This window comes from Perissodus microlepis, chromosome 19, assembly GCF_051167445.1.
Source record: "Perissodus microlepis isolate ML-2025 ecotype Zambia chromosome 19, ASM5116744v1, whole genome shotgun sequence".
Classification (NCBI taxonomy): Eukaryota; Metazoa; Chordata; class Actinopteri; order Cichliformes; family Cichlidae; genus Perissodus; species Perissodus microlepis.
Window position 1 is genome coordinate 30,241,910 of NC_140479.1, and position 27,977 is coordinate 30,269,886.

Sequence of the window (27,977 nt, forward strand, 5' to 3'; positions counted from 1 at the left end):
AGTAGGACAGATCACACAAACACAATTTTGTACAATCAGTATTTTATATTTTTTTGCATTTTACAATTCATCAACATGCACTGCTTTACCCTAAAAACACACTCAACACCACACTACCAATAAAACAAATCACTTCTCAAAAATCAAATGAATAATGGCAAAATGATTTTTTATAGTATTTACATTTTTTTCCCGTTAAAGTCAGCTCTAAAACACATTTTAAGTTCATTGGTGAAATAAAAGGAAAGTGCTCTAGAGCACCAAGCCTCAAACAAAATATAAACTTCAAGCTAAAATATACTGTAGTTTTATGATGCTAGCTCACACCCATTATTCCAGCAGAAACTTATTTATTTTTTTTACATTTTTTTAAAACATTTTTATTTTATTCAATACCAAAAAGCAATTAAGAACTGCAATGCTTACCTAAGACTATTCCATCCATCAAATACATGGAAAAATAAAAATAAATTATACTACTTCTGGTTGTAAAATGGGACGTCAAGTGTCCCAGATGAATTTTTGCAGGCTGTAAATTAAACAAAAACTAAAACATTGTAGTTTAGCTGCAATGTCTGTCAGAGAGAAAAAACATTGTTATGGAGCAGCAGCTTTGGTGCAAGTCCTTCACTAATTTTAAGTGCCCCTATTATGTTTTTTTTTTTTTTTTTGGTTTGTCCTCTATCCTTTAGTCTGTAATAGTCCTCACTCCTGATGAACTACTTGAAATGCCTCTTTTACAGTCTAGGCTTTTTTCCATGACTTGTAACAATGTCCACCTTGTAGCTGTAGTCAGTCAACCCCCTCCCCCCAGTTTCCATTAATCTGACAGTATCTGAACATGTTAGCTTCATGTGTGAAAGAGCACCTTTTCACTTCTCAGTAAAATCTCAGACTAAAATCTTACAGGCGTAATGTGACCACACATGAGTAGCGGTCACTTTTAACGGACAGGCACGCACAGGTTATGACTGTGCACGGCGTTAGTGCATCTTTGTGAGTCACTGAGCACACAGTCAATGCCCTAAACGGCAATAGCATGAACACAACAACAGCATGAACACAACAACATTTGATCTCAGCCACTCCCTTTCTCAATTGCGATAACAATAAACATTTCTCCATGATGAATTTTTGCTATCAGAGCCTGTGTGGGAGGGGTACGAGCTCTCTCAGCAGCACCATGCAGCACAAACACAGACTGATGCCAATGAAAGACAGAGCTGAACATTCACAAGTATGATTACACTTTGCCAAACATCTCCCCAGAAAAGCAACAGTTCTTTTTAGCAGGTTTAATGTGGCTCTTTTGTCATTGTTGTGGAAGAGTATGAAGGAAGCCAGAAGAAAAGAATTCTAAGGGGACCTGAGTGTGAATGACTAACAGCCTGATGAAGCAAGCAATATTACTATGTGCACTGTGATGTCACCTACAAGTGAGCAAACCCTGGATAATCCTCCTTTCTGAAACGTAGCACCACCAAAATGTACAACAGTGGTTTACCTCATTTAACTAATAAGTGGAAGATCTCAGTTTCAATTGTGAGAGGAGACAAATCTCTTTGCGGTCGCTTCAGGAACGGCACCCGGTTTAAATATCTGTCAAATCAAACATTTGGAACGACCCGCTGTGGTGACACCTTGTGAATGAGTGAGTAACTTTATCACCTAATTTTGTATTCAACATGACCCAAAATAAACAACTGACACTGTGAGCTCGTCAGGAAAGTCCTAGAAAGTTGATTATCTTCATTCATCCAAGTGACTTTCTCAGTCCTGGATGAGACATTTTTCCCACAGAAAAAAATGCTACCTCCAGATGAACACATTCAACCTTCTGGGATTTCTTTAACTGGGTGACTGAGGAAAGTGTTTTCACTGGTCAAATCCAAGGGCTCTTTTCCATTAGACTTCTATAGGACCATATGTTTTTGCAGCCACAGGTATCGCCCCCCTGGTGGCTATTTAAAACAAATAGTTTTAGCTCTTTTCCTCATAAAGACAACATTTATCCACTTTCATTGTATCCTTAATGACGAGGTTTGATACCTCAGTACATATCAATAAAGACGTGGTTTGACGATCATTACAATAGTTTGCGGGTTTCTCCGAGGGTAGCTGCATAGGCAGAGACCAACCTCACTACCGTCTATTGCACACCCAGTCATCTTGTTCTATAAGCAGGCATGAAATATGATAGGAACCACTGGGCTCCGACAAGAGCATCAAGGGTTACTTCTAGTAGGCTTTAAAGGGGTAAAGAGATAAAACACTTCCACACTGGCTTCACTCTTTAGAGCTAAAAGTTGCATCCTTCTCTTATACTGTCTATGGTTTAGTGTTAGCATGGTGTATGTTACGATCACGCTTGTTTCTTTAACTCTCCATGATCACATGTACTGCATTAATGGAGCCAAATTCCCAGAGACTGTGCTTTTCCGGACAGAAAGGAGCTAAAAGCAGAGCCTTACAGACAGACGGTGCTGCAATAATGGACAGAATGGGGGAAAACATGTAAACCTAATCTAGCAGACCCCCCAAAATAAAATGATAATATGGGCACTTTAAGACTCAACTTTGATTGTCATGATAAAAACAGAAGTTTACATCCTCAGAAAAGAAAAGAAACAAACAAACCTGCAACTGTTTTCAATTTTAAACACATCTGAATCCCAAATAGTCAATTAGGAAGACTTTTAAAAAAGCAGAATGCCGACTATTTTACTTAATGAGAAAACGCCCGACATCCTGCTGTATCCGATTAGTTACACTGTGTGCAGTGTCTGTTATCTTGGCAAACTAGAATCACAGTTTAACAGCCCTATATAGACCAGCGCGGCTTACATATTGTTGAAATCAAAGTATTTGTTGAATAGTTTGGCATCTGAAAAGGCAAAATGCAGGGAATGCATTTATTTTTGTAAACGTTATGAGCTGTCAGGTGAACACATTCAAGCTCGCTGCCTATGCTTGCTTTTAAATGAAATGCACTGATAAAAACAATCAAATTGGATCAACCACGCTCAGTCTCTCTTCACACCCAAGCAGTTTGCCTCTGAAATGAATGAGCGCTGCAGCCGCCCCACTTTGCTTCTTTTCAAACCCACGCTTACGGGAGGGGAGCTTCATTTATTTGGTGCACCGCTTTCCTTCTTCCCAGCTCTGGCTTCTGTCTTCTTGCCCTGTGCAGATGTTGTCGCTGCCGCTTTCTGGGCTTTGTCTTTGGGTGTGGTCTGTGCAGCGGCGGAGGCTGAGGCAGACTCAGCTGAAGTGCTGGAGGATTTGGAGGCCTGCGCGGGCTTTGAGGTAGTGTTGGAAGGATGTCTCCGACGCCTCCCTTCATCCCCAGCCGAGGACGAGGTACGCCTCCTCCTGCTGCCATCGTCTCCTATCGGGGGCTGCAGAGAGTCATCACAGGAAAACAAAGCGTAACTACGCGTGGGACAATAGATCACTCACGAGAATTGTTTATTTTTGCTGAGACCAGATGATACAGTTCTATGACTGCAGGCGCAGACTGAGCAGCTCCGAGTCTGTTAGTGTTTCAGTATGAAATAATGATGTTAGAATAATTTTATATGAGGATATACTAGCTTCTCTTTTCGTTAATAATTCATTTAGCCCAATAAAACTTGCAGGTAAAGAGCACTCTAGTGTGGAGATAACATGAAGCATCCTTTCAAACTTGTAGCCAGCAGACACTCACCACCACCCTGAAGTCCTCCAAGTTCTTGAACTGCGAGAGGTGTTCCTGCAGCTTCGGATCAATAGGCTGGTTCTTTATCTTTGAATATTTCAAAAAGGCCCAGAACTTCTCTAGTCCATACAGCTGACCTGGAAAGGGTAATGCAAGGAAGAGCAGTTTCATTCAGTGTTGAATTCTAGGTAAAATTCAAATGCCTAAATGTAGGAGACATTTTTCTAGTCAACTTGTATCAAAAGAAGAAAAACAAAGGGGGGCCTAGCAAAAAAAAGTTTGGGAACCACTGGATTAACTGCTTTTCCATTCCAATTTTGTACCTCCTAATGTGCATGGTCATTGTCATAGCAATGCGTCCGAGTGTCCTGTGACATAATTAAATGCAACGTAAGTGCTACAATAAAAGTGGACGTCGAGGCAAGGATGTATCTGTATATATACTCTGTGTCTGTGGCTTTTCATCAGAATCGAGGACCATGCTGCCGGGTTGGAAAAATGGCGGTTTTGAGTTTCATGAACGAGGCGCTCTCATGATGCCACTGACCAGCCAATTGGTGACACGCGGTCCTGCTTGGATCGCTTGGCTGAGCAGGTACTAAAGAAGTACCAGGTACTATGACCTAATGCAAAACCCTTAAAAAACCATGGTGAACTGTGGTGAGGCGATCTGAGTAGGTACTAATGCAAAAGGGGCTTAAGAATTGGAGCCCTATTCTAACGCTATGTATAGCGTTTACTGCTACACTGTGAGTAGAGCAGTCACAGGAAATGGAGGGGGAGAAAAAACAGACTTAACAGTGAGATATCAGTTGGGTCTTTAACCTCCTTGCTATGTGGTTCCATCAGATATTTGATGGGTAAAGACGGCATGTAGGTTTTAGATTTTCATTCTGTATCTGTCTGTATGCAGACATGCTTGCACGCTCAGTGTAGCTTTTTAAACAAGGGCTTCTCTCATTAAATGTGTTGGAAACATGCTGCAGGTAAACTCATTTGTAATCACATTAAAAATTAAAAACTCTCTAAAAGACTCCAAAAGTCTTTGAGTAAAACTGAAGTCAATCTTGAGTGCTTGCAAGATTCGGAATCCAAACTAGCAGATTTAAACAGCTCAGATCTACTTTGATCTGAAAGCCAGCTCTTTTAATTTAGTCTGCTAATACCGGATACTTGCATTTTCATAAAATTAATATAACAAATACTATTAGGGGTTAGGTAAGAGGGAATACACGCCACATGTACTGTAGCAGAATGTTTTTCAAAGATTGGTTGAGTCTAAACAAAAACAACCACAGTTTGTTTGCTTCACTGAGTCAGTGTTGAAATGGACTGAGAGAACTACATTAATGCCCTCTTCTCTTTACACACTTCCACATTAAACTGAGAGGGTCAAGTGAACCAAAGCTAAGTCACATGTTGGCCTTCTTTAGCATTTTTATATTTAATTATATGTAAATACTGAATATATTAATAGAATATTTAGAATTTTGGTGTTTTTATGAAGCATTTATTAACCTGCTGGGGGTTTACAGTGGGAAGAACGGCAAAAACGGCGTTTTCTACGGACAGCGCTAGCAAACACTCTCCGCTTGCTAGTGAAAAAAGAAAAAGAAAAAACACCCCTTCCCTATTGGTGTTAAAGTTTATAATGTCAGCCAATCAAAAAAAGGTTTGGCAACATGTGGCACTTGGTTGTTTAGGGAGAAGGGGACGGGCGAGCGAAAGAAAGAGAGAGAGAGAGTTTTCATATGTGAGACATTAGTGACGTTTCGCGTGTTTGGAGGCTAGAGTTAGTGTGTTGTGTAGTTATTGTTTTGTATTGTGTGTCAGTTAGACTGCTGAATGTCACATTTGCTCCAAAAAAGCCACTAAAGGCAAATTCCAGTGTAAACGCTGTCTCCACATGGAAAACTGGACTGATGCACCTCCTGGCCTCCTAGGCCTGTGGTGTTCTCTTCTGTCTTATACTGAACAAAAACTATTTTTTTGGACTGGCACAAATAATTTGTGTATCTTCTTATTTGATGCAGAACACCTGATTGTTCTGTAAATAGTTTTAAATGGTTATATAAAAAGCGCCTGAGGCCTTGGCTGCATTTTTAGGTAAATAGTAGCATATAACTTTGTTGTTTGCAAAACTTGTGCATAATTTTTAGAAATGTACAATTTCTATTTGCATTTCAAGTTATGAAAATGATTCATTAAACATGTTTGTGGGTTTTACAGTAAAAAATAACTTTTTTCTACTCGGATTTTGAAATTTTTGTCTGAATTTAGATCAATTGTGCTAATATAGTATACCAAAATGAAAAAATAACTCAAATTTCAGATATTTGAGGTTGTGCTGAAAATAATGATACCAAACAAGGCAAGATAAACAGTTTTTAAAGGTGAAATATAGAGGTAAAATCAAAAGTACAAAAAAACGGCCAATTATACCCTGGACCCCAGAGGGTTAACTTCCCACACTCATACACTCGATCACTGAATATGGGATTTATTCAGAAGAATCTGCTACATTAGTGAAAGCAGCAGCTGACATTTGGGAGAGCCTGTTTACATTTCATGTTTATTACCTTTCTCAAAGTCTCTGAGGGTCTCTTCTTGAAAGTCTTTGAACAGATCTAATCTGAATCTCTTCTCCAAACCGTAGCTGTAGTATCTGAACAGACACTCCAATCCGTACCTGCAGGGACACAACAAACACTTCCTTTCACTCTGAGTTACAAGAAAACAAATATCACCGCGCTTCAAACCGTGCTTATAGACGTTAGTGTGTGCACATAATAATGCAACTGCTTCGCTGTCAGCGCTGCATTTTCACCCAGCCATTTTCTCACAGTGCATCTCCAACATTTCACATCAATGGATTCCATTCTCCCGTGGATTATTTACAGCTGTCAGAGGAACCAGACAGACAAGTATACTGGTTTCTGGTTCAGACAGGGTGAGCTCCAGCAGGAAGAGACATTGAGGCTGCTACACTCTTACACTACAGGCACTTTCACTTCAACAGGCAGGGCTGAGCTACCCACGTCTTTAAACAAGAATTTAGGTTTGACTGGTGTATAAAAAGCCCTTTAGAGTCACAACAGAAGCAGTGTTCACCTTTAACCTCATGCTATCGAACAATGACACTGCTTAAACCTGCAAGCGCTCCAATTCTGAAAGACTTATTGATGTTATTCAAATCTGTGGAAGTGGCTTGTTATTCCAGAGTCACTATCACCACTATGTGAGACAAACACAAAAAACGCTTCAGGGCGTTTTTTAGGGTGTGGTTGTAATTGTGGATAAGTGACACAAACAAAGCAGTCTGTGTCTGCTGTTTGCTTCATTAATGAATGACATTTACTTCTTATCCCTAGGGCACAGACACAGAGCTCAGGATTTAAATGTCCGCCTCACCTGTAGTTATCTTTGGCATCTTCCACAGCATACTGTTTGAACTCCTCATACATCTTCCTGTTGAAGTTGTCCCTGAGGAAGAAGGACCAGAACCTGAACAGAGTGTTCATCTCCTGAGATTGGCCGATCCCCAACCGTTTTCGCTCTGAAGGGAAAAATTCAAGAACAGGAAACAGAGAAGGTGACCATTTCATCTTGTTTTCGGTACTTCTTTCTCAAAGCTTTGAGTATGTGATGGTGTACTAGAGCTGAGGAGTACTTAGAAGCAGTATTTGTGGAGGTTTTTAGAGGTCTCTGTACCATTAAGGCACCGTCGGCGGTACTTGTGGTATCCCTGTTGAGTGAAGCCATTGTCCCTCAGCAGCTCATGGGATGGATGCCAAAATTTGGGCAATGACTGAGGGGTACAGCCGTAACTTCCTGATAGCGGGACTCCTTCTGATGGAGAGGCATTGGAGCTGCTGTGGAAGGATGGAGGAAAAAAAGATGTTTGAGAGGCAACGGGGAAACATTTAGTTGCCAGTTTATTAGATAAACCTTACAAAAACAAATCTAGACTAACAAAACAAAAAGCAGGATTTTTGTCTCATTTCTGTTTGAAGTGATAATGAGCCAATGGCAACAAAACCCCCAAAACAAAGTGTGGAATTAGGCTCGAACATTCCCCACCAAAAGTTGATTTTTTAAAAAACTGTGTAAATCACATTAGCACCAACTTCTTTTCATAAAAAGGATTATATGTCAAGCAGAACAACTGCTTGACATATAATGGAGAATGACTGGCAGGGCAAAATGAGGAAGTGCTCCTTGTGGGTTCTACTTTTTGCTCGACACCATCAATGCAGCCATAAAAAAGAAAATGTCACGAACATGGCAGCTCATCCGGCTCATGAAACACTTCTCTATTTAATTCCCACAAAACAACAAACGTGACTTTGACCTGGAGACCCATCAGGTGGCGATTGTAAATGGTAATGGACTGATTCTTATATAGCGCTTTTCTACTCTCCCGGAGTACTCAAAGCGCTCTATACAACATGCCTCATTCACCCATTCACACCCACTCATTCTAAACACAAGTGCAAACTAAACTACATTCATACTCCGATGAACACATCGGAGGGCAAACTGGGGTTAGTATCTTGCCCAAGGATATTTGGCATGCAGACTGGGGAAGCCAAGGATCGAACCACCAACCTTCCGATCAGTAGCTGATCTGCTCTACCACCTGAGCCACAGCCACCCCACGTTTGACTCAACTCTGACCGTAGGAGGAGCAGCGATCCTTGTATTGGGATGCTAACTGGTCCGTCGGCCAAATGAGCAAAAAACCAAATTACACTCAAATGAAAAAGTCAGACCTGATGGACGCAGAGCGCGGTCGGTGTTCGCGAGAGTCCATCACCCAGCCTATGTGAGCCTCCTGGGGAGGGTTCGAACTGTGGCTCGTCTTCTTCTTCCTGGGCGTCTGGAACAAACATCAGGACAGGACACTGGTTAAATGAGGCACAGGGCGGCTGTGCTGCCTGACGTTTTTAGTTTACTTTGTATGTTTCAGGAATGATATATTCATTCAGTATTTACATATTTGATCTTTTAAACCAATGTGATACCACAAATGGAAAACCGGCAGCCACTGTTTGTATTTGTAGGAGTGGCCACACTCTTACTGTTATGCACATGTGAAAAAAAAAAAAGAGTTGGGACAAACAAACAAACAAACAAACAAGGGAAAGGAAAAGTTTCACCAGCAGGCCTGCTGACAGACATCAATCCATCTGTTGATCTGTAGTCTGGCAGATAAAGAGGAGCTTTGCTACACCTTGTATGTACGGACACAGAGAGCTTACCTGTCCATCGATGGTGCCGGTCTCCTTCATCACGGGGTAGAAACGTGGTGTCTTGCTGGGGTCCTGGCGTCCGGGGGTGCGAGGGGTTCTGGGGGTCCGGGGTTGGTGAGCTCTGGGCGACTGTGGGACCGTTGTGGGCACAGAACGAGCCAACTCTGCTCCACTGTCTGCTGAGGAGCCCATCATTCCCCCAAAAAGTTATTAATTTATATTTACTGTCAGGCAATTATCTGAATATCTACCATCTTTATGTCTACAATGCACAAAAAAAGCCCATAATACAAACAAAAATCACATCCTACACTAGCACCGCAGTGTGAGAGGGGTGTGGTTTAAACTGCAGAAGGTAGCAGGATGCTCGCTCATATGAAACCTGCTTCACCACAACTCTACAAACCCCACCTGGCATGGGAAGAGATGGGACTTCCTGGTTTGGGTCAACGGGCGCTTTGGGGGTGAGAGTGTCGAACTCATCTTTACTGATGACGTTCAGCTTCTTGAAGTTCTCCACTTCCTGCTGGGGAGCAGAAATGTGACAAAAGGGGAAAAAAAGGAAAAGAAGAAGAGTTAGATGACCACTGATCATTACCATTTGCACTCCTTTAACATGGCCTTGAGATCATCATCTTTTATCCAAGCAGAAAAACAACAATAAATGCTGCAGTTTGAACTGAACACAGATAAAACAAATGATCCTGTTGATAAGGTAACAAAAAGCATAAGAGATGAGCTGGAGGCTGATATTTTTTAAGCTCTTAAACTAAGTAATATAATTACTGATCCAACACGAAGCAATTCACTGCAGCCCTGAAAACAATCTTCTTATTTAGTTGATTTCCTAGTGACAAATCTCAATTTTAAGTCAAATTAATCAATAAAAGGATTTCTGCACTTCCCCTCAGATACTACATTTGGACGTTACAGGCTGTTTAAACTGAGAACACTTCACTATGGTGGTAAAAAACACTCACACACCAGCAGCTGCAGCCATGCAGGCCTGTGTGACACACAGCACATGTGTCGCAGACTTTGTACTTTACACGTCAGCACCAGACAGAGGGGGAAGAAAAATATGCATGTGTCCTTGGTGCATGTGTGCTCAGGCAAAACATTTCCCACATGCTTTATTTATTGACCAACCCTTGAGCCCATGAATGAGCTGACCCCGTTGAAAACGTCTTCACAGAGCAGCTTGAATAAAGATTCTTATAGTTGATTCTGCTTTTGTGGTTGGCTTCATTTGTCATTTTGGTCACCGTTATACCAGCAAGCTTTCACTTCTGCTCTGATTTTACAGCCCCAGTTTGTTGACAGATGCAGGATTAAATGATTCTTGCTGAGTGTAACAGATATGTTTTTGTCTTTGTGAGTTGTAGACGGCTCTGACGCTGCCAGTGATGAGGTGGCAGTGTGTGAGAGTTCTTGATGTTTAACCTGCTGCTCTAACTTTTTGGTATTAAAGGTCAACTAATGACTCCTACTCTCTCCTTTCAGTTCCCCTTTGTAGACCTTCTGACCCAACACTTCTCCACAGCCCGTGCATCAACTCCTCATCGTGCTCTTTCTGTCCTGTTACTAATACTACACAAAGACTTTTCTCCACTAATAGAAATGTTGACATCAGTTTTTCTTGTAAGTGATTACAGAAAAGTCAATGATAATTTAATGCTCATTTAATTCAAATTTTACATACGCATGCACACAAATCATAGACCCACTTTCTAACATGCATCTCAAATTTATTTGGAACAGTTGACCTGATAAAATAAGCCTTTTAAACCCCCCTTACGCTCCAGGAAAGTGGCCGTGTCTCTTAATAGGCAAAACATCCAATCAAATAATGTATCAGTTCACCAAAATAACATTAACAAGCCTACTTCTTGCAAATTACAAACTAAATTACTTTGACCAGCATGCATTTTATATGGATTTAAGAAAACAATCGCACTTCTGAGTACAACAAGCTATTAATTAAGATTTTTTTAATGTGTTTCCACACTAAACATCTTCAAGTGATTTAAGTCTGCTTCTGTTTTTTTCTTCCACTACGAGAACACCCTTCATATGCTGGTAAAACACAAGCAGACATTTCTGTTCTGTTCTGAATCCATAAAAGTCTCTTTTCACCTACTGATCCACTTCCATGTAACTGAAGGTTACATCATCTATGCTGATGAATGGGATCAAAGTGTTTTAAACTGATGATGTGATTTATGGTGACCTGCTACTGAGGTTTGGCCATCAACATTATACGATGCTGTAGTGTTGTAAAACCTGAATATACACTGGTGCTGTGCTATAGTTCTGTTCTAATGTAAGGCTTACATAATGCTGTGTGACCTATAGTCAGAGTTTGTACATGCACTGTATCCACAGAAGAGGCAGCTTTCAAAAGGAGGTCGCTGAGCTCTGGAAGCAACTGTAGTCTGGAGGCTTGTATAGTGGACAGTAAATGGTGCATTTATTTTTGTCCCTCCTCTGCAGGGTGTGAGGTTTAACAGCTCTGTCACAATGTCTTCATGTCAAAGTGGCATGAGTGCCAGTAGTGCTTACGCTTTAAAGGAAACCTACAGTTGAAAGCAACCAAGGGCTACCCCAATGCTCCGGAGCATCATTCAATCATATACCGTCTATATATCCACTCTAGTATGTGCAATTGTGTTTCCTGCTGTATAAGAAAGAAATGTAAGACAATGCAACATCACAATGATCATCACTGAAGAGGTGGTGCAGACAGTAATGGTTATGAGATATGAGCACTAATGCAACCATAGCAGAGTGCTTTGTGTGGTTTTAAGGACCCTGGTCAAATGGTTACAATACAAGACTACACAGACTCATTTTTCAGCCCAGCATTAGATTTCTGATCCATCATGTGGCAGTCTGCTGTGTCATCTAGTACATTTGTTAGTGATTTCCATATCAGTGATCTGATCACAATACAATTTAAAACACAATTTAAAAGAACAATATGGTACATGTATATTGTGCTAAATGTCAGGTGTAGCTGTAACACTGATATAACTGCTAGAATTAGAACACAATGCATAAAACTCAAAAGTTAAAGCAGGACTTGTGAGCTGTGGAAACACAAGAAAACTCCCCTGGATAAATTCTTCAAAATCAAATCTGGCGGAAACGGAGGATTCGCTGATAATACAAACGTTTATGGTGATTTTCTGAGCCAGCACTTTGGACCAATAAAAACACTTCTGATCTCTTTAACTTATTTCTTCTTTGACAACTCCTCACCTATTTAAAAAATATAAAGGCTGGAAGTTAACAGAAGGATGCTGACACAGTTGTTTGTGCCTTTCGGGGTATTTTTGCTCCAACTACCTAACAGTTTATATCAAAGAAATCTGGGCTCCAGGTTTGCTGAGTCTATCGCTGGCCGCTGGCTGTGCATACGTAGTATAGCCTGATCTGTATTAACTTCTCAAAGACCCTTCTATTCCACAGAGCAGGGTGGGCGTACGTAGATAGCCTTCAATAATGCATAAATATGTCGAATTCCAAGCCATGAAACATTGTGACAGTGATGGTGACTGAATAACTGGATGGGATGGTGATGGCTTGATGCACACCAGGTTTTCTTACCCTTTAAAATTTGTAAATATTACAATAAAAGTTCTTATTTAATAGGGGTGGGGGAAAAAAATCGATACTGTGTAGTATCGTGATATTTTGTTTGCTAATAATGTATCGATACAGGGACAGCAGAAATCGATATTTTGTTACAAAAAAGGTTTTTGTGGACTGGAACATGCTCCGACTTCAGAGCATGTTGATCCTTTTTCTGAGCAAGAATCCTGACATTCCTTCACTGTCCAAATGTGTTTAACTTTTTTTTGGCAGCAATAAACATGACAGTTTACTTATTTTAATTTAAGACATGTTTTATTTTAATTAAGTTTAAAACTTTTTTATTTAATGTAAAATTATATTTTGTTTTAATTTACTTTCAAATTCTTCAGTTGCTGAAGGGGCTGCATAGTTTTCACAAATTTCATAGTTCAGAATAGCTATAATTGTACCAGATGGTAAGTTGGACTAGACTGTAATACAAACCGTTCAGTTTGACTGAAAACTGACTGAAATGAGAGAAAGACTGAGTGTGAGACTTTGTTATTAGAAATGTTATTAAAATGAATATTGATAAAGTTTACCTTTATGTACAGAATCTGAATATCGCAAAATATTTTTAAAAATTGCAATAATATCGTATCGTGCGTTAAGTATTGTGATAATATCGTATCGTGGGATGTATGGTGATTCCCACCTCTATTATTTAATTAATTCTCAGTTTTGGTAACAACCTCATTACAAAGTCCAATTAGACCTTTTGGACTCGAGTGTTAAGTCTAAATAATTTCAGACTATAAAGTTTAAATGTGATCACCATATAAAGCCCACTACACCAGTCAAAATTCAGAAGAATTCATCCATGCAACACCAAAACAGGCTTAGCACAAATCCTGGAATGATAATGAGACAGCTAACTTAGCATGATCCAGAGTATTGCCTAATAACTGCAAAGCAGTTTCAAGGTCTAAACTCAAGTTAGAGTCAATGTTTCCATGGATATTACGTTAGAACTGAAATATGCAAACACATACGAAACTTGAGCAATATTCTGTGAATAGCAGCGAGATGCAAAGGCTGGTTTGTTCAGGCATGATTTGCTACGCTGTGTGCTGTACGTGCATGTCTGTACTGGGTGTTCCTTTTCTAGTGTCAGTGCAGTTTTTTTTAACCGCTCTCTGGCAGACCTGCTCCAACATGCTACATGATGACTGTAAGACTTTTTTATTAGCTGTCAGTTCCAAGCAGAAAATGCTGTGTACTGATCTAAAAATGCAGGTCGTCTGTATGTCCAGCAGGTAAAAATAATTTTCCCCATATGAGAATATTTGATCCATACATCATCTTCTAGAAGATAATGACTTTATTTTGATTTTTTTTAAAAAGGGAGTTTGAGTATTTGGTGTGGTATTTCAGTCATCTATAAACTTTTAAAATAGATGAAATGTACAGCGCTCACTGATGCTATACGAGTGTATTACAGTCTAGCCTTTAAGACTTTAAAATCCACCATTAACGTAACGCGTACAGTATGATTTTCACGTTCATCTTACCTTGATGCACTCAATTGGCTCCTCCCCCTTCCACAGGTCCTGTTCGTAGTAGTACAGCCCGTCGTTGATGGCTTTGGCCAGGTCGGCAGTAATTTTAGCTCGGGACTCATGGTTACCTGTCCGATCCCCACCGGGATGCTTACGGATGTAGGGTGGAGTCTGGGTGACGATGAGGATCTTGTTCACATCCTGGTCATCCAGCTCATAGTCCGAGTCGTCCTCATCTAAACAGTCTGTGAACTTGTTCTTCCTGGCCGCCATCTGCTCCATTTCCTCATCGAACATGAAGTCCAGCTCCTCCTGGTCGGGCTCTGCCTGTGGAGGAGGCTGCTGGCTGGGAGGAGGCGTTTTATTATCCCCCTAGACAACACAGTGAATACACAGCCATTAACAAAGGAACAGACAAGACCTGCTGGAAACGAGGTGTAAACACATAATAAATGTGATTAAGCCATCCAATTATATTAGGCAAACAAACAGTCCAGAGTTATACTGATCCATCATTAATACAATGTTTCTTACACGCATTTCTATTATTAATGTTATATTAAATAACAGAAAAACATCTGTGAATAATCCAATTCAGTTCATCAGCATCACCAACTGCACACTCCAAAAACAACCACAAGGTTCATCGCCACCGTCTCTCTAAAGCATAAAATTAGAATTATAACTTTGCTGTAACACGGTATAACTAATCCCCTATCGAGTTCATTTGTGAAGTAAAGAAACAGACATGCAATATTTAAGTAAAAAAGAAGCACATGGAAGAAATGGCAGAGGACAAGCTTGGATGAGTGAGTGCTGGAGGAAATACTCAACTGCAGAGGAAAGGCAGTGAGGCTGGAGCGATGTGGAGAGAGAAGAGCTGGCAATGCACACTTCATCACTGACATACTGCCAGGAAAAAGATGGAGGAGATGGGCGAAAGGTGTTGACAGTAAACACAGAGGAAAGGAGAAGACAAGCATTATGACGTAGTAACAAATGAGAGACAATGGAAGGGATGAAAGATGGAAAATATGTTTGAAAATTTTTAATTTAATGACACCTGGTGAAGGAGTGAAGCATGCGTGCCCTTCTAGTTCGGATTGTTATGGCCATAATTTCTACTCAAAATTAAAGCAACCCCAGGCATGAGGGGAGTGGCCCCTTTTTGCACTCACTACCTTTGCTTTTGCAGAGGGCTGCCTATGACGTTTCTCAACCTGGATCCAGGCGTCAGGGTCGGGCTTGGGGGCGAGAGCATCTTTGGAGTCATCTGTGGCCGGTAGAGATTCCTGGCTGGAGGAGCCAGGGTCAGGGGAGTCCTTAGGCTGCACGGGATCAGGAGGAGTCGCCTTCACAGGTGATGAAGCTGAAAACCCCGACACATAACACAGACACTCAGTCAACCTTGTACAGAGTAAAAAACCAAAAATCTCAAAGCAACATAAAACTGTGCATTTAATCTCAATACCAACAACTCAACAATAACTGATGTTAGAGAAACTGAACTGTTTTTGATGACTAATGGCAGCTTTGTCAGCTTGTTTACAAAGAGGCCATCAAAACCTGTTTTTATGACTTCCAGACAGCGTCATCTTAATTATTAAATTAAAAAAAAATCATAAATATGGATGTTTAATTTAGCATGGAAAAATAAAATAAAAATAATTAGACTGAATTAATCATTCAAGCATGCAGATCATGCTTTTTTACACCGTCAACAAATCTCATGATTTCAAAGCCAGTCTGTCTACTGTCTCTCTGTCCACTGTGATTTTGTGCTTCTGCAGCCATTGCTCCCAAATATGTAGGCTCATTTAGTAAAATGTTCCAGCAATGTCATGTTTGTGGTGCCTTCCAGCTGCATTTAATCCACATTTGCTGCTCAACTGAATATTTGGGGCAGTAGGTTGGTGAAAACCGAGTCAAAATAAACTGTGTTCATAGTTCACCCAGTGTCAAAGGGGCCGCTTAGCGGTGCTCTTTAAATAGAACTTAATTTTTGTATAGCAAAGGGACACAACAGCCCAAAGTGCTAACATTCAATATATATGGGGTTTTGGATACACACTATGCATCTACATCATGAGATTTGCTGAGAGGATATCATTAGGATACTGACCGGAGTTTGTGGCATTGAGGGTCTGTCGAGGAACAAACTCAGGACAGTTAATGAGCTGGGAAAAGTCAGTGCGAGGGGAACCAACGGTGGTAGGGGTGGGAATCGGCCAACGCTCAGGGTCTGTTTTACAGCGGATCCTTTCATCAACCAGCTCCACCTCTGTGCTGCTCTTCAGAGCCTTCAAAATGCGAGATAGATACCAGAGCCCAGCATTAAAGTCAAGGTATGTAGTAAAGAATATAAGAACTTTTAGATTAGCATTGATAAAAAATAAATAATTACACACACACTTATTTTTAAAACATTTCATTTGTCATGAAAAGTAGCACTCCATGACTTCTCATGGTCCTTCACTGCTACCATCTCTATAAATGTCAAACTTAGCACGATTAGAAGATAAAAACTAACCGACAAAACAAACACTGATGTGACAAGAAACAAGCTTTACAGCCTGAGCACACGCAGCATTTACACTGATGATGTGATGCTACCTCAATGATGAGGCTGACGTCAGTGGTGAGGGCCTGCACTCTGTGGAAGCTGGCGATGAGGGAGATGGGGAGGAAACCCTGCGCGTCCATTTTTCTCCTCAGGAAGAAGTCTCGCTCCAGATTGTGGAGGCTAAAGTAGTACTCACTGAAAAGGAAGGACAACATAATACATTTAATCACCAGCACAAACAAAACAAAGTTGTTTAACAGTCCATAAAGGAGATCCGTAAAGGAGCAGATTACCCATTTTGAAGTATTATAGTGAAGCTGGCAAATTTGTGCCTGTGTCCCTGAGGCTCCATTGATTTCAGGAATCAGGAACTATTCCCAAAGAATTTACAATACTCTGTGTTACAGAAACATTTCAGTCTAGTATTGAGGTAGAAACCTGTAAGTCACCAATACAAAGAAGTATAAAAAAAATATATATATTAAGAAATCATAATTTCTTTTATAATCCTTACCAAAAAAAAGACATAGTCTGACTTTAGCACCATATCTAGACTGGAAGAGCTCCCTGCTGACTGCCTGTCACACTATTTGAAATCACCATGGCACACTTTAGTGCCCACCCTGCGGGCGGCAAGCAGCCAGAGTAACGTCGGCTGAGTGAGCAGCCTGAATAACGCTGAGTGAGATGAGAAAGGAGAAGACAAGAGTGGCCTCTCTATCCTCCCTCACCCGTTCTTCCTCCCCTTCTCACCCTCTAACAGTTTTTTCCCCGGTCACTCCTGGGTATAATTCATCTCCTGTCCCCTTCAAATCACTCAGACTATATTTAGCATTTCACCTCACCCTCCAGTCTGAACAGCAATGAGGCCAAAAGTGTCAGGCAGACAAGCAGTGGATACTGCCCCCTGCAGGCCACCCTGAACCCAGATCACTGCCTATCATACATGTACTGAGACATCCTCACCCCTCTTCTATAGACGTTTCTATCTCATCTCTTCCAGACGTTATTTTTGATCACACTGGTATGAAAAATGCACTACAGAAATAAAGACAGACCTTAATGAATTTATGGTCTTAAACTGAGTGACTTTTAAAAGGATACTCGAGGAAATAAGAGAACGACAAAATCAGAAAACACTTCACTTACTATGTTACACAAGGGAAGGAAGAACAGGAAATAACGGTGCCTAAAAGTCATTACTGACTATGAAAATGTGATTATTCATATAAAGACAGACAAACTGAAAAGGAAAATGTATCTGTATATAAGATGAAAATTAACCATGTTAATGTTGAGTAGAAAGTGGCTGCAGATCTGACACACATCTGTTTTGTTTAAGAGCTGAACATTATACTTCAGGAAAAACTATTCAAACTTATTTTAATTAATGGCTCTTTGTCAACAGATGAAGTCAAAGAAAAGGAATATGGACTCGCCCCAATTAATTTGTTGAGAATGGGACTTCACTAATAAAAAGAAAGATTCATCATCATCATCTTGATAGATCAACTCTACAGGATGGAGCCTGTCATGGCCCCTCACCTGAGATCCAACTCCACATCGTAAAGAAAGGGAGGAAGTTTGGAATATTTTCTTCAATCATCTGTATGCGTTTCACTGGAACAGCAGCAGACAAAAGTTTAGCATCATCTCAGCAGCCGATCATCACTTTCGTCCCATCGTCCACAGTTCATTCTCGTTAAACCTCCTGTCATATTGTTTTCTTCCGTTTAGGTGTTTGCACCGGTTTTCTTTTTGGCTTTTCCGTTTCGTTCAGCACATTCCTTTCAGTTCTGCCACAAACACTGCCTCGTATTTCTATCCATTTTTTTTTGTTGTTGTGCATTTTTCTGCGTTTTCTGTCCTGATGCTTTGGATTTCACTATGATCTACCCATGCGTGTTCCTCTTGTAACCTACCTACCCATTTTGTTTGTAGCTGTTCCAAATTTTAGAGGCAGCAAACATCTTTTGCCACACTCCATGTTGCATTCCCATCTTGAACGAATACTATTAGTTCAACTAACATGTCTCAGGTTGGGGTGCTAAAATTGGCGAATGGATTGCGCTGCATATTTGGACCTGCTCTGGTATTTGTTTGAGAAATGCAAACTACAAAATGACCTGATTTTTACACCCTTCTACTTAATCCAGAAAAAAATATGTCATTGCTTAAAATAACCAATTTTTTTTTTTTAATTTGAAGTATGCTTCATGAAGCTGGAACATCGAGCTATTAATAGTAAAAAGTAATAAGAGCCTCCAAAAGATAGGACAATATTTTTGGACAATATTTTTTCCAGGTATTAAATTCTTACATTTGCCGTTTGATGTATTCCTTAAGAAGCTTTTCATCCACCGTGTACATCTGGAATTTGTTGCCATCATTGTAGTAGTAAACCATGTTGGTGCCAAACTCTGCAGGGGCCTGAGCAGAACCATCAGATGACTGAGAGTCTCTAAAGTTGAGCGGGTATTCATATCGCCCTAAAAACAAAAGAACAGAAGGAACAAATAATGGCATATCAAGGAGAGAGAACACTTCAAAAAGCTGGATTTTCTTGTCTTTGACAGAAATTGCATTGCTGATGATTCTGCTTCCAATTTCTGTGTGGCAATGAATGAAAAACACTAGTCTGCACCTCGCCCACGACCTCTTCCGCGTCCACGTCCCTTCCCTCTTCCTCGTATTCCTCCACGAACACTCCCACCGTCGCTCCGAATGCTTGTAGCATCGTCGCCATAGTCCCGCGGCTCTCTTCGCCAACCTATGAACAAGAAAACATACATTCATGATCAAAGCCTACAACTTCTTCCATGTACCGCTGAAGGGCATTATTAAACTTTTAGATTTAAAACTACTAAGAAGTTGAGTTGAACAAGAAACTCAAAGTAAGTAAACTGCTTTTTTATTTAAATAGTACTCGTCTTTAAGTAAAATTTAAAGGATTGTAATCAATAACATTTTGTAACTGTCTAAAGCTTCAATATAAAAACAAGTTGTAAATAAACCCTAATAACAGCCAGATCATCTAAACTAGAAGGACTACTTTCAGCACAGATGATAAAAACATAAAAATGTCCACCAACATCCAGTTAGCTCAACAGCTTTATGACAAGCAGCAGCAGCCTGTTCTCGTTGCAGAGATCTGAAACCTTTTAATATTTGTTTTTATTTGCAGGAAAAATTACAAACATTTGGTTTTGTTGGCAATTTGTATGAGAATAAATGTCAAAGAAGCTTTAAATCATCCATCTGATGCAAGATATTCGCCAAATTAAAAAAAAGTCATGCTTTCATTGAGCCATGCAGTAGGAAAAAAGCCATGTGGACACTAAAGACAGATGGCAGCTTGCTGAGCAAATGTTAAAAAGATACCAGAGAAATAAAGAGCAAAGCCAGCCCAGCGAAGTGAGGAAGAAAGAAAAAGACTGAAGGCGTGAACAGTAAACAGTGAGCTCATGGCCACTTACTCCTGGTGCTATCATGCGCCCTGTTATTATGGAGCGTTTGATTAGGCGACGTGAGGTCAGACGAGTCATCGATGGGCTCTGTGTCTGAGCGTGCTGGGCCCCTGCCGGGCGTCTTGGCATCATCATCCCGGGACACTTCCTCCAGCGGCAGAGAAACCCACTTACGTTTGTTACCTAACGATGATTGCACACCAAAAACAAAGCTTGTAGAGTTTTGGTCCAAAAGGGGGGGGGGGGAATAAAAAAGATCAAATCCAGAAATAAAGCTCCATGGTGACTAAAACTGCAGCGTAAACCTTTCATCATAGCAATGAATGACTACTTAATCATATTCCAGGTTTGTTTAGCAAATAAAGGACTTAAAAGTCTTTGTTCTCATGTACCCATAGCTTCTAGAGTTTTTGTACTAATGCTCTGTATTCAGGTTTTGTAGCCACATAACTGCAAACCATGTGACATTAACTTGTTTGCCATTTTGGATGTGAGACGCTGTAGCTTCAGTGAATAATGCCTCAGTCACACAGGCCTAGAGACTAGTCGGTGTCCAGTTGTGACGTTGTGGCTGTAATGTCAATTCTCCAAGTACGTGTGGTCGCAAAACCCCCCAAAAACCAGGCAGGCATAGCCCATCCACACAGACCCTCACACTGACTGCCTGATAATGACATTTAGGTTACTGGGACTCAAGGAAACTGTAGCGGACGCACAGACGCAGAAAGTATGATCCCCACCTGCCAATTACTTTCTAACTGTGGAAGACATAAGTGCAACACAAACCGGGAACAGAGAGCGTTTGCCTTCAGAGTTTAAGTTGCGCCTCAGTGCTTCAACCAACAGGGTTCAAAAGGCACAGCTTCTACAAGGTTTTCTGTTTCTGATTTGCGTTGCACTTTTTCAAATTTTACTACTGATGGGTTAGCAAGTTTTTACAGACCAGCATGCAAACTATGGACTACTGATCAAAGTAATCAGAGTTAGGTTTTGGGTGTTATTAGGTATTATTAGGGTGTTAACCGATTTCACCTAGTGACTGCCAGGAAACTCCAAGGACCACTCACCATTGGATCGGAGAATCCACATTATTCCCTTGTGACCGATGGTCATCAATCATCCAATATGATGAAACAACTCTTGCAGAATATGTGCATGCAAGACATTATAAAGTTTAGGATTTTAGAGAAATTTCAACTATAGCTGTTCATGGAGTAGGTATTTGGTCTCTAGGCCTGTGTGACTGGTGCTTTAGCAAATCGATTTCACAACAATGGCAACTGCCATCAATCTCCAGCAAGCTCTAGTCAACCAGATGGGGGAAAACTGTTTCCCTTGCAACTGGTGGTTGCCACACAGTCACTGGTTTGTCTCTAGGTCTGAGATTTTGTTGCTTCATTTAGCAGCTTTTTGCATCTCTATAGAACATTTGTGTCAATTACTTCTACATAGTCTTGTAAAGTTCTTATTAACAATGTGATTCAGGCATTTTGTTTAATGTTCACTCCTACACTACACTTTGACAGTTCATTACTATAAAGATTTAAGCCCAGATTCAAATTTTAAATTATTAAAGTTTGGCAGCTGATTTAAACGCTATATTAGGTCAAAACATAGTTTAAAAATGTCTTTTCTTTTATTTAGAAACAAAACTTTTCACTTCTTGTTTAGACATCGAGGAGTTAATGAAGGTGCTTATCTCTGAATGGCTTCCACAAAGATTGGTGCCTGTGATGTTTACAATGTAGGAGTGGATCATTGGAAGAGAAACACGTAAGATAATCACAGCAGAGCATGCACCAGTCTTCACCAGCCAGCAATTACCGAGTTAATACAGTTACAGACATGCTAAAAAATACAAATCATCACAGTCGAGTGAAAAATATGCATCTCCAAATTTGGAACTCAAGAAACATCTGTATGAAAAAAAAAAACACATTCTGGAGATGAATAACTTCACAAGACGGTGATGAAATGTGTGTGAATCAGAATCAATCAGGATTGTAGCCGCTGTCATTAGCCTTATCCAAACCATTTAAGAGAGAGAGAAAGAGAGAGAGACAAAGCTTCATCTCATCAACGACTTGCTCTCCCATACCTCCTCTCTTCCTCAGGTTGGCACTCTTGGCGTCCTGTCCTGCTTTTGACTCTTCATCTTTGGTCAGCTCTCCCATCGGCTCCACCTGAGCCTCCTGGTTCTCTTTGCTCTCACCTCCATCATGGCTGCTCTCAGATTTTCTCTCTGGTCGCTCTCTTTTCTTCTCCTTATCTCTGCGCAAAGAGGGAGGCTTCTTTCCATTGTTGTTGAGGACATTTTGTTGTTGCTAAAATTTTAAAGGGGGGAAAATACCAGCTGTTAGTCACACCTTTATAGAACAATTTCAATTTTGTGGGCTTTTACTAATATGTTTCCTGCTCTGTGGACTTGAATTCTTTGCACAAGTAAGAAAATATACAATACATTCTTTTAGATGCAGATCAAGTTTAATCTTAAGGCTTAAAAAAAAAAACTACACAACTGGCACAAACAAGCACCTCATTTCCAACACTGTGACAATGACAACATTTTTAATAACTTAAATATTCTTCGTGATGAAAAACACATCAGGTGCTTCTCCAGTTAATCAAACTTTACATTTGAAGATTTTTAAATATTTCCTGATATTTTTAACTTTTCTGAATTCATCAGATCTTGAACTATACTGAAGATTAAGTGCTGGAGAATCAGCAGAGATTGAGGAAAAGGAAAAATCTAGAGTCCCTTTAGTTAGTTATATTTTCACCGCTGTCGCCTGTACCTTACAAAACCTGAAGTAGTTGTTAGAAGAACCTGAGGTGAGTTTAAAAATGTTCACAGTCAGCTGAAGACCTGTTTCAGCTTTATCAGGTTCTGAATAATCCCCCCCCCCATCACACATCTGACCATGTGAGATCAAAACCAGAATACCTTTTTACATTTTATAAGACTGCCCCTTTTTAAAAACCTGCAGCAACCCTCTGCAAAGCTACACCCTGAACACTTCAGAATGCTTCTAGCGCTCCACCTAGTGAGCAGAAATTGGAAAAATAAATCCATCTTTGACGCAGCTGGTAGAAGCACCCGAAAACAAGCTCTCATTACTTGTAAAATAAGTTGCATTCACACATATCATACCTCTTTGGCCAGTTCTCCAGGCGTAGGCCAGTTAGTGATGTCACTGAAGTCACTTGACTGTGAAAGAGGAAGAAAGACTGTCAGGTTTCAAAGGATGATATAATGATCAGGAATCTTTTCATTTGCTTTTTGGGTGAGCAGGTAGCACTGAAGTGCCCAGCGTAGAGAAAACGGAGGTCAGTGCTCTGTGTGTGTGTGTGTGTGTGTGTGTGTGGGGAAAAACTGCAAACAACCGTGATAAACATAGTGAGTCAATTTTCCACTGCTGAAAATTCCATAAATTTGGGGAAACTGATATGGGATCAAGGTTAGGCAGACAAAGGGTACACACTCCAGAAGTGATGAGTATGGTGGGCAGAAAAAATAAACACAAACTCAAATGCTGATTTCTCTAACCATATCCATTCTATGATATGAAGCGCATCAAACAGAAAGTCAACTAACTTTATCCTAAAGGGATTCAGGCTTTTAAACAACCCCTGCTCTAAGTACTGACCGAAAAAGCTTCTGTTCCAGTTCATCCCAAATTATTGTTTTTCAGACATGATACGACAAAAGGAGTAGCAGTCATTAGAGGTAACAGATCATAAGCACAGCAAAAACAAAACACAGAACTCTATTCATATGTAAAGAGTGGTGAATAAAGAAACCGAGCGTGCAAGAAATACTATTTAAAGTTATGAAACTACTTGTTACATTTTTCTAAACACATATGAAGGGACCTGGCTTGGGGATTCAATGTATTTAACATCAGTTTGCTTATTATGTGTATGACTACCAGACAACATTCAGTAACTGTGTAGTAATGATAATATGGGGTCCTGTAGAACTGTGACTATGACCCTGATGAGGAAAAGTCTGCAGGTTGCATTATAATTCCTCAGGTTACATAAAAGCCCACAATATGTGGCAAAAGCATGACTAGATAAGATAGTATGTCACACTTTAAGCACATAAACTGGGTATTAAAAACACAGTGTATTAATCCTCAGTGGAATTAAAGATCCACTGAGCGGATGCACTACTAAACGCTTCCCCTGCTTAACAATCATAATATGTATTTTTTTTTGGGTCAATAAACATGACCATTTTATATACGATATTATCTTCATATAATCCAAATCCTTCTAAATGTGAACTTCAAGTAACTGCAGTGGAAAAACTGGTTGGAAAAGCAAACAAAAACCACAGGTCAGCAGCTTAAACCGGCTAACAGTCAGGCTATCAGCAGATGGTTATTTCCCATTCTAAATGTCAGTACCTACGAAAATCCACAGGCAACGCAATGTGAACATGTGGTGTGGTTTATTTGCCAGGAAGAAAAGACTACAAGCAAAAACATCACTCTTTATATTAGCCGAGACATTCAACAACACTTTGTGGTTACTTTGCTGTGGAAATAATTAGTAAGATGTGACCCTTTTTGTGCTAACTGTTGACGTATATCTCTTTTGTGACATTTTCAAGACTTACCTGAGCAACTACGGACATTAAAGAAAAGGATAGAAACGTAAAAAAGGATTACCTTGCTGGTTTTTCTCGTTCTGGGCTTGGTGGCGCGGACGACTTTCGGAGCATTTTGCTGATCTGCGGATACACAATCAATAACCGAGAGTGAGGTCATTATGTTTGACAGACAGGACAGGACTAGATCCAAAGGGGTTCAGTCCTTTTCAACTCTCTGAATTTAAGAAGAGCTTTGAGGAAGTTTCCGATTGTGAAAGGTTGCTCAACACTGCAGTTAAAAAGTCAAGTTATCTACTCTTGCATGCGCTGCTCTGCTGTGTTTGAACACCATCGGATATTTCTGTCAGTACAGAAAGAATAAATGTGCTCCCCCCACGGACTAAGTGACACGACTTGTTGAGGGTGTTTTGTGCACAGGCAGCACCAGCGGTATGTGGCTGCGTCTCTGCAGGCTGCTGCGTCCTGGGAGTGGCCCACTGCAGCCTGACAGCTCCTATCAGCTCGACAGTGGATGGTCAGATTGATAAGAGAAACAGGGACGAGGCTTCCATATGAATGGGTGTATGCCTGAATGAGCCTTCAGACATCACCCACGAGACTGGTTGTACAGTGACGCTGTAAAATGATGCCTGTGGTCTTGCAAGAGTCGTGCGCTTAAAATATAGCTCCCTCCTGGTTGCTCTGCGCTCTGAAACACATTCACAACTCAAATTTAGCTGAACGGTCTGAACTCAAGAAAGCTGTATTTCAGAGTCGACTGTCACGTGTACGATTAAATAAATGCGATCACTCAGTGACCAATCAGCAGCCTCGTGAGTCAATCAAATGAACTGTTGATACTGAAATGATCAACTGATTATATATTATAGATAGAAAGGTATTGCATTCAGTTGTGATATCTGATTAATAGAAGACAGACTTGTGTTTAATTTTACTCCTCATTGCCGGCCATGAACCCTACATCCTACATATCCCACAATGCTTGATGGCTTCTTTTAACTAAACTTTTCCTACCTTCTAAACCTCCAAATATCTCAAGCTTTACTACCCACACCCATTTTTAATACAGGCTTTCAGCATCAAAGTTGATGTCTCCAGGTTAATTTATTACTAACACTAAGAGGAATCAGTTAAACCTTATGTGTGCCATCAGTGGCCTGCTACTTCAGTATTGTTATTCGTCAACTAAATGTCTTTTAGCTGTAGCTTTAAATGCACAAAAAGATCACTGTCTTATAAAGCTTAAACTCTTCTGTGCATTTTTAGGGTGTTATTTGATTCTGTATTTTGCCTGAGTATGGGTTTTCTTTCTTCTCATTGTTTTTGTGTGCCCTGTACTGTGCACAGTTATGTGTACTTGTTATGGTTGCCACATTACATGAGTAAATTAAATAATAAATACGAAACAGATTTTAAGAAATGATCAGCAATCAGGCAAAAAAATTCATGACACAAAAAATGACCCATTTGTGTCACTATGAAATGAATAGGAATGAAGGAATGTTTAGATTTGTTTTAATCAATTGACAAATTAAATGTAGCTCCATTTGCAAACCTCACTTTTTTTCTCCATTATTTTTTAATATCGAAAATACTTGAATCTCATCAATGTTTTCCAGACTTGGCTCAAGTGACTTATTAAGTCAATTTCTTTTTTACTAAAACAAACGATTTACTGGTTTCACTCATAATTGTTCGATTCTTTCAAAAATAAATATAATCATTAGATTACAACCCTGTCCCGTTTTATCTTATCCACCTGTTCAGCCACTTTATTCTGATACTTTTACTAGTGACAGCGAGGAGCTGGCTGGCCGGTGGGAGGAACTGCAGACAGCCAGGCCATTGGACATGCAAAACGTGCTGTAGAGCAGCAGGAACAGTTAGCCAAGCTGTCTTGGCGCTTACTTATTTATTTGTTTGTTTTTACAGTGGCAAGCATGTATGCACGACATTAAGAATGATTACGTCCCACATTCAGGTTTTCGTGTGCTTTCACTTCACAGACACCAGCTCTGACCCTCGATCAAGAGGGGGGAAAGCAGCACGAGAGTTAGCTGGTGGTGGCTAAAAGAAGTAGCAGTTGTCAGCAATCAACACGTGGTGCTACGGAGCAATCCGAGCACAGAGGGGGATGGGGCAGTGTGCTCCCATCAACATCTCTCGACCGCTCTGACATTTAAGTTATGCACTCCATTCAACTCTAAATAAGCCTAAATGAGATATGTCAGGGATGTGCAGCAAAGATTAATGTTGATTTCCCTGCAGTGAAGCTGCTAAAATGCTGCAAAGCAAAAAACGTGTTTAATAGCTGCGGCTGCAGAGGGAGCTGTGTGGCCAGCTGTTACCATATTGCAATGTTGAATCTGTCTTAATACATGATATTTTTTCAAATCCGTCTCACCTTTGTCTTGAGAGCTAGAGTTGGTACTGCTGACCGGCACTCTGCCCGTGGTCCTTTTAGTCCACGGGTTGACTTTCGGCGGAGGCGCTTCAACAACTTTCTTCTTCACCGTCTCAACAGCCGAGTCAGCGTTACTACTTTGGTCGTTTTCTTTACAGTTTTCTTTGCTTTCCTTTTCTATATCCGCTGGGCTCTTGGGAGCCCCGGAGTCGTGGCTGTCCGCTAGTTGTTTTTCCAAGACTTTCTGCCCCTGATCTTGTCCTTTGTCCAGGTGAGCACCCTGGGACGTGTTTTGGTTCTTCTCCACCACTACGCTCGGGCTGGCCGCTGTCAAACCCGAGTCAACCTGAGCACACTCAACCTCTGTGGACATCCTGCTAGTTTCCTAACAGCGCACAGTGTTAAATCCAGTGTGAATTGTTAGTCCTTGCTCTCTTATCCCCAAGAAAAGTCGTGAAAAGCTCAAGGGGTGACCACATCCACAAGTTGAAGTAAACAACTTCTGGGCTGGACCTCGCTAGCCAGCTAGCCAAGTAGCTCTTGGAGCTAAGTCCTAGCTAGCTAGCGACCATGCAGAAGTCAGCGAGCCCGAACTAAACGTTGTTGTTTTTCACTCTAATTGACTATTTCATATGAACAAATAATTACCTCTGAGTTTGTAGTTTGTCACCATGTAAACCACTCACACTCTATTCTGTCTCCAACGAGTTTCTGTAACTTTTTCTTTAAAACAAAACTACTACAGCGACCTCCTCTCTGGTTTCAACTCCACGCTACCAGCCAGGAGCTCGTGGAGCTACGCTGTAAACAGTGACTCTGGTGCCCCCAGCGGCTACTT

The 27,977-nt window shown here is 40.6% G+C and overlaps 1 protein-coding gene and 1 long non-coding RNA gene across 7 annotated transcripts in view; one reads left to right on the forward strand and one right to left on the reverse strand.

Moving 5' to 3' along the window:
- LOC146366333 (uncharacterized) overlaps positions 1-18,974 on the forward strand; it is a 32,191-nt gene extending 13,217 nt beyond the window's left edge. Inside the window, exons 3-4 of the long non-coding RNA XR_014798726.1 lie at positions 15,280-15,444; positions 18,056-18,974. This is a non-coding gene — a long non-coding RNA (uncharacterized LOC146366333). The remainder of the gene's footprint in view (positions 1-15,279; positions 15,445-18,055) is intronic.
- On the reverse strand, positions 14-27,958 carry larp1b (La ribonucleoprotein 1B). 6 transcript variants are annotated; one of them, XM_084915841.1, is made up of 20 exons: positions 27,140-27,958; positions 24,794-24,855; positions 23,269-23,325; positions 22,213-22,438; positions 20,124-20,297; positions 19,292-19,417; positions 18,968-19,136; positions 16,698-16,842; positions 16,207-16,384; positions 15,266-15,453; positions 14,919-14,993; positions 14,097-14,456; positions 9,361-9,472; positions 8,959-9,128; positions 8,470-8,576; positions 7,409-7,569; positions 7,109-7,253; positions 6,277-6,386; positions 3,707-3,834; positions 14-3,398 (listed from the first exon to the last, which is right to left on the reverse strand). In XM_084915841.1, the coding sequence occupies exons 1-20, from the start codon at positions 27,510-27,512 to the stop codon at positions 3,126-3,128; spliced, it is 3,339 nt and encodes a 1,112-aa protein (XP_084771967.1). In that variant the 5' UTR covers positions 27,513-27,958; the 3' UTR covers positions 14-3,125. The 6 variants fall into 6 exon arrangements, with proteins under 6 accessions (XP_084771967.1, XP_084771965.1, XP_084771966.1 ...); XM_084915839.1 differs by having other exon boundaries at positions 9,361-9,475; XM_084915840.1 differs by having other exon boundaries at positions 8,959-9,125; positions 9,361-9,475; positions 27,140-27,957.
- Positions 27,959-27,977: the final 19 nt, after the last annotated feature.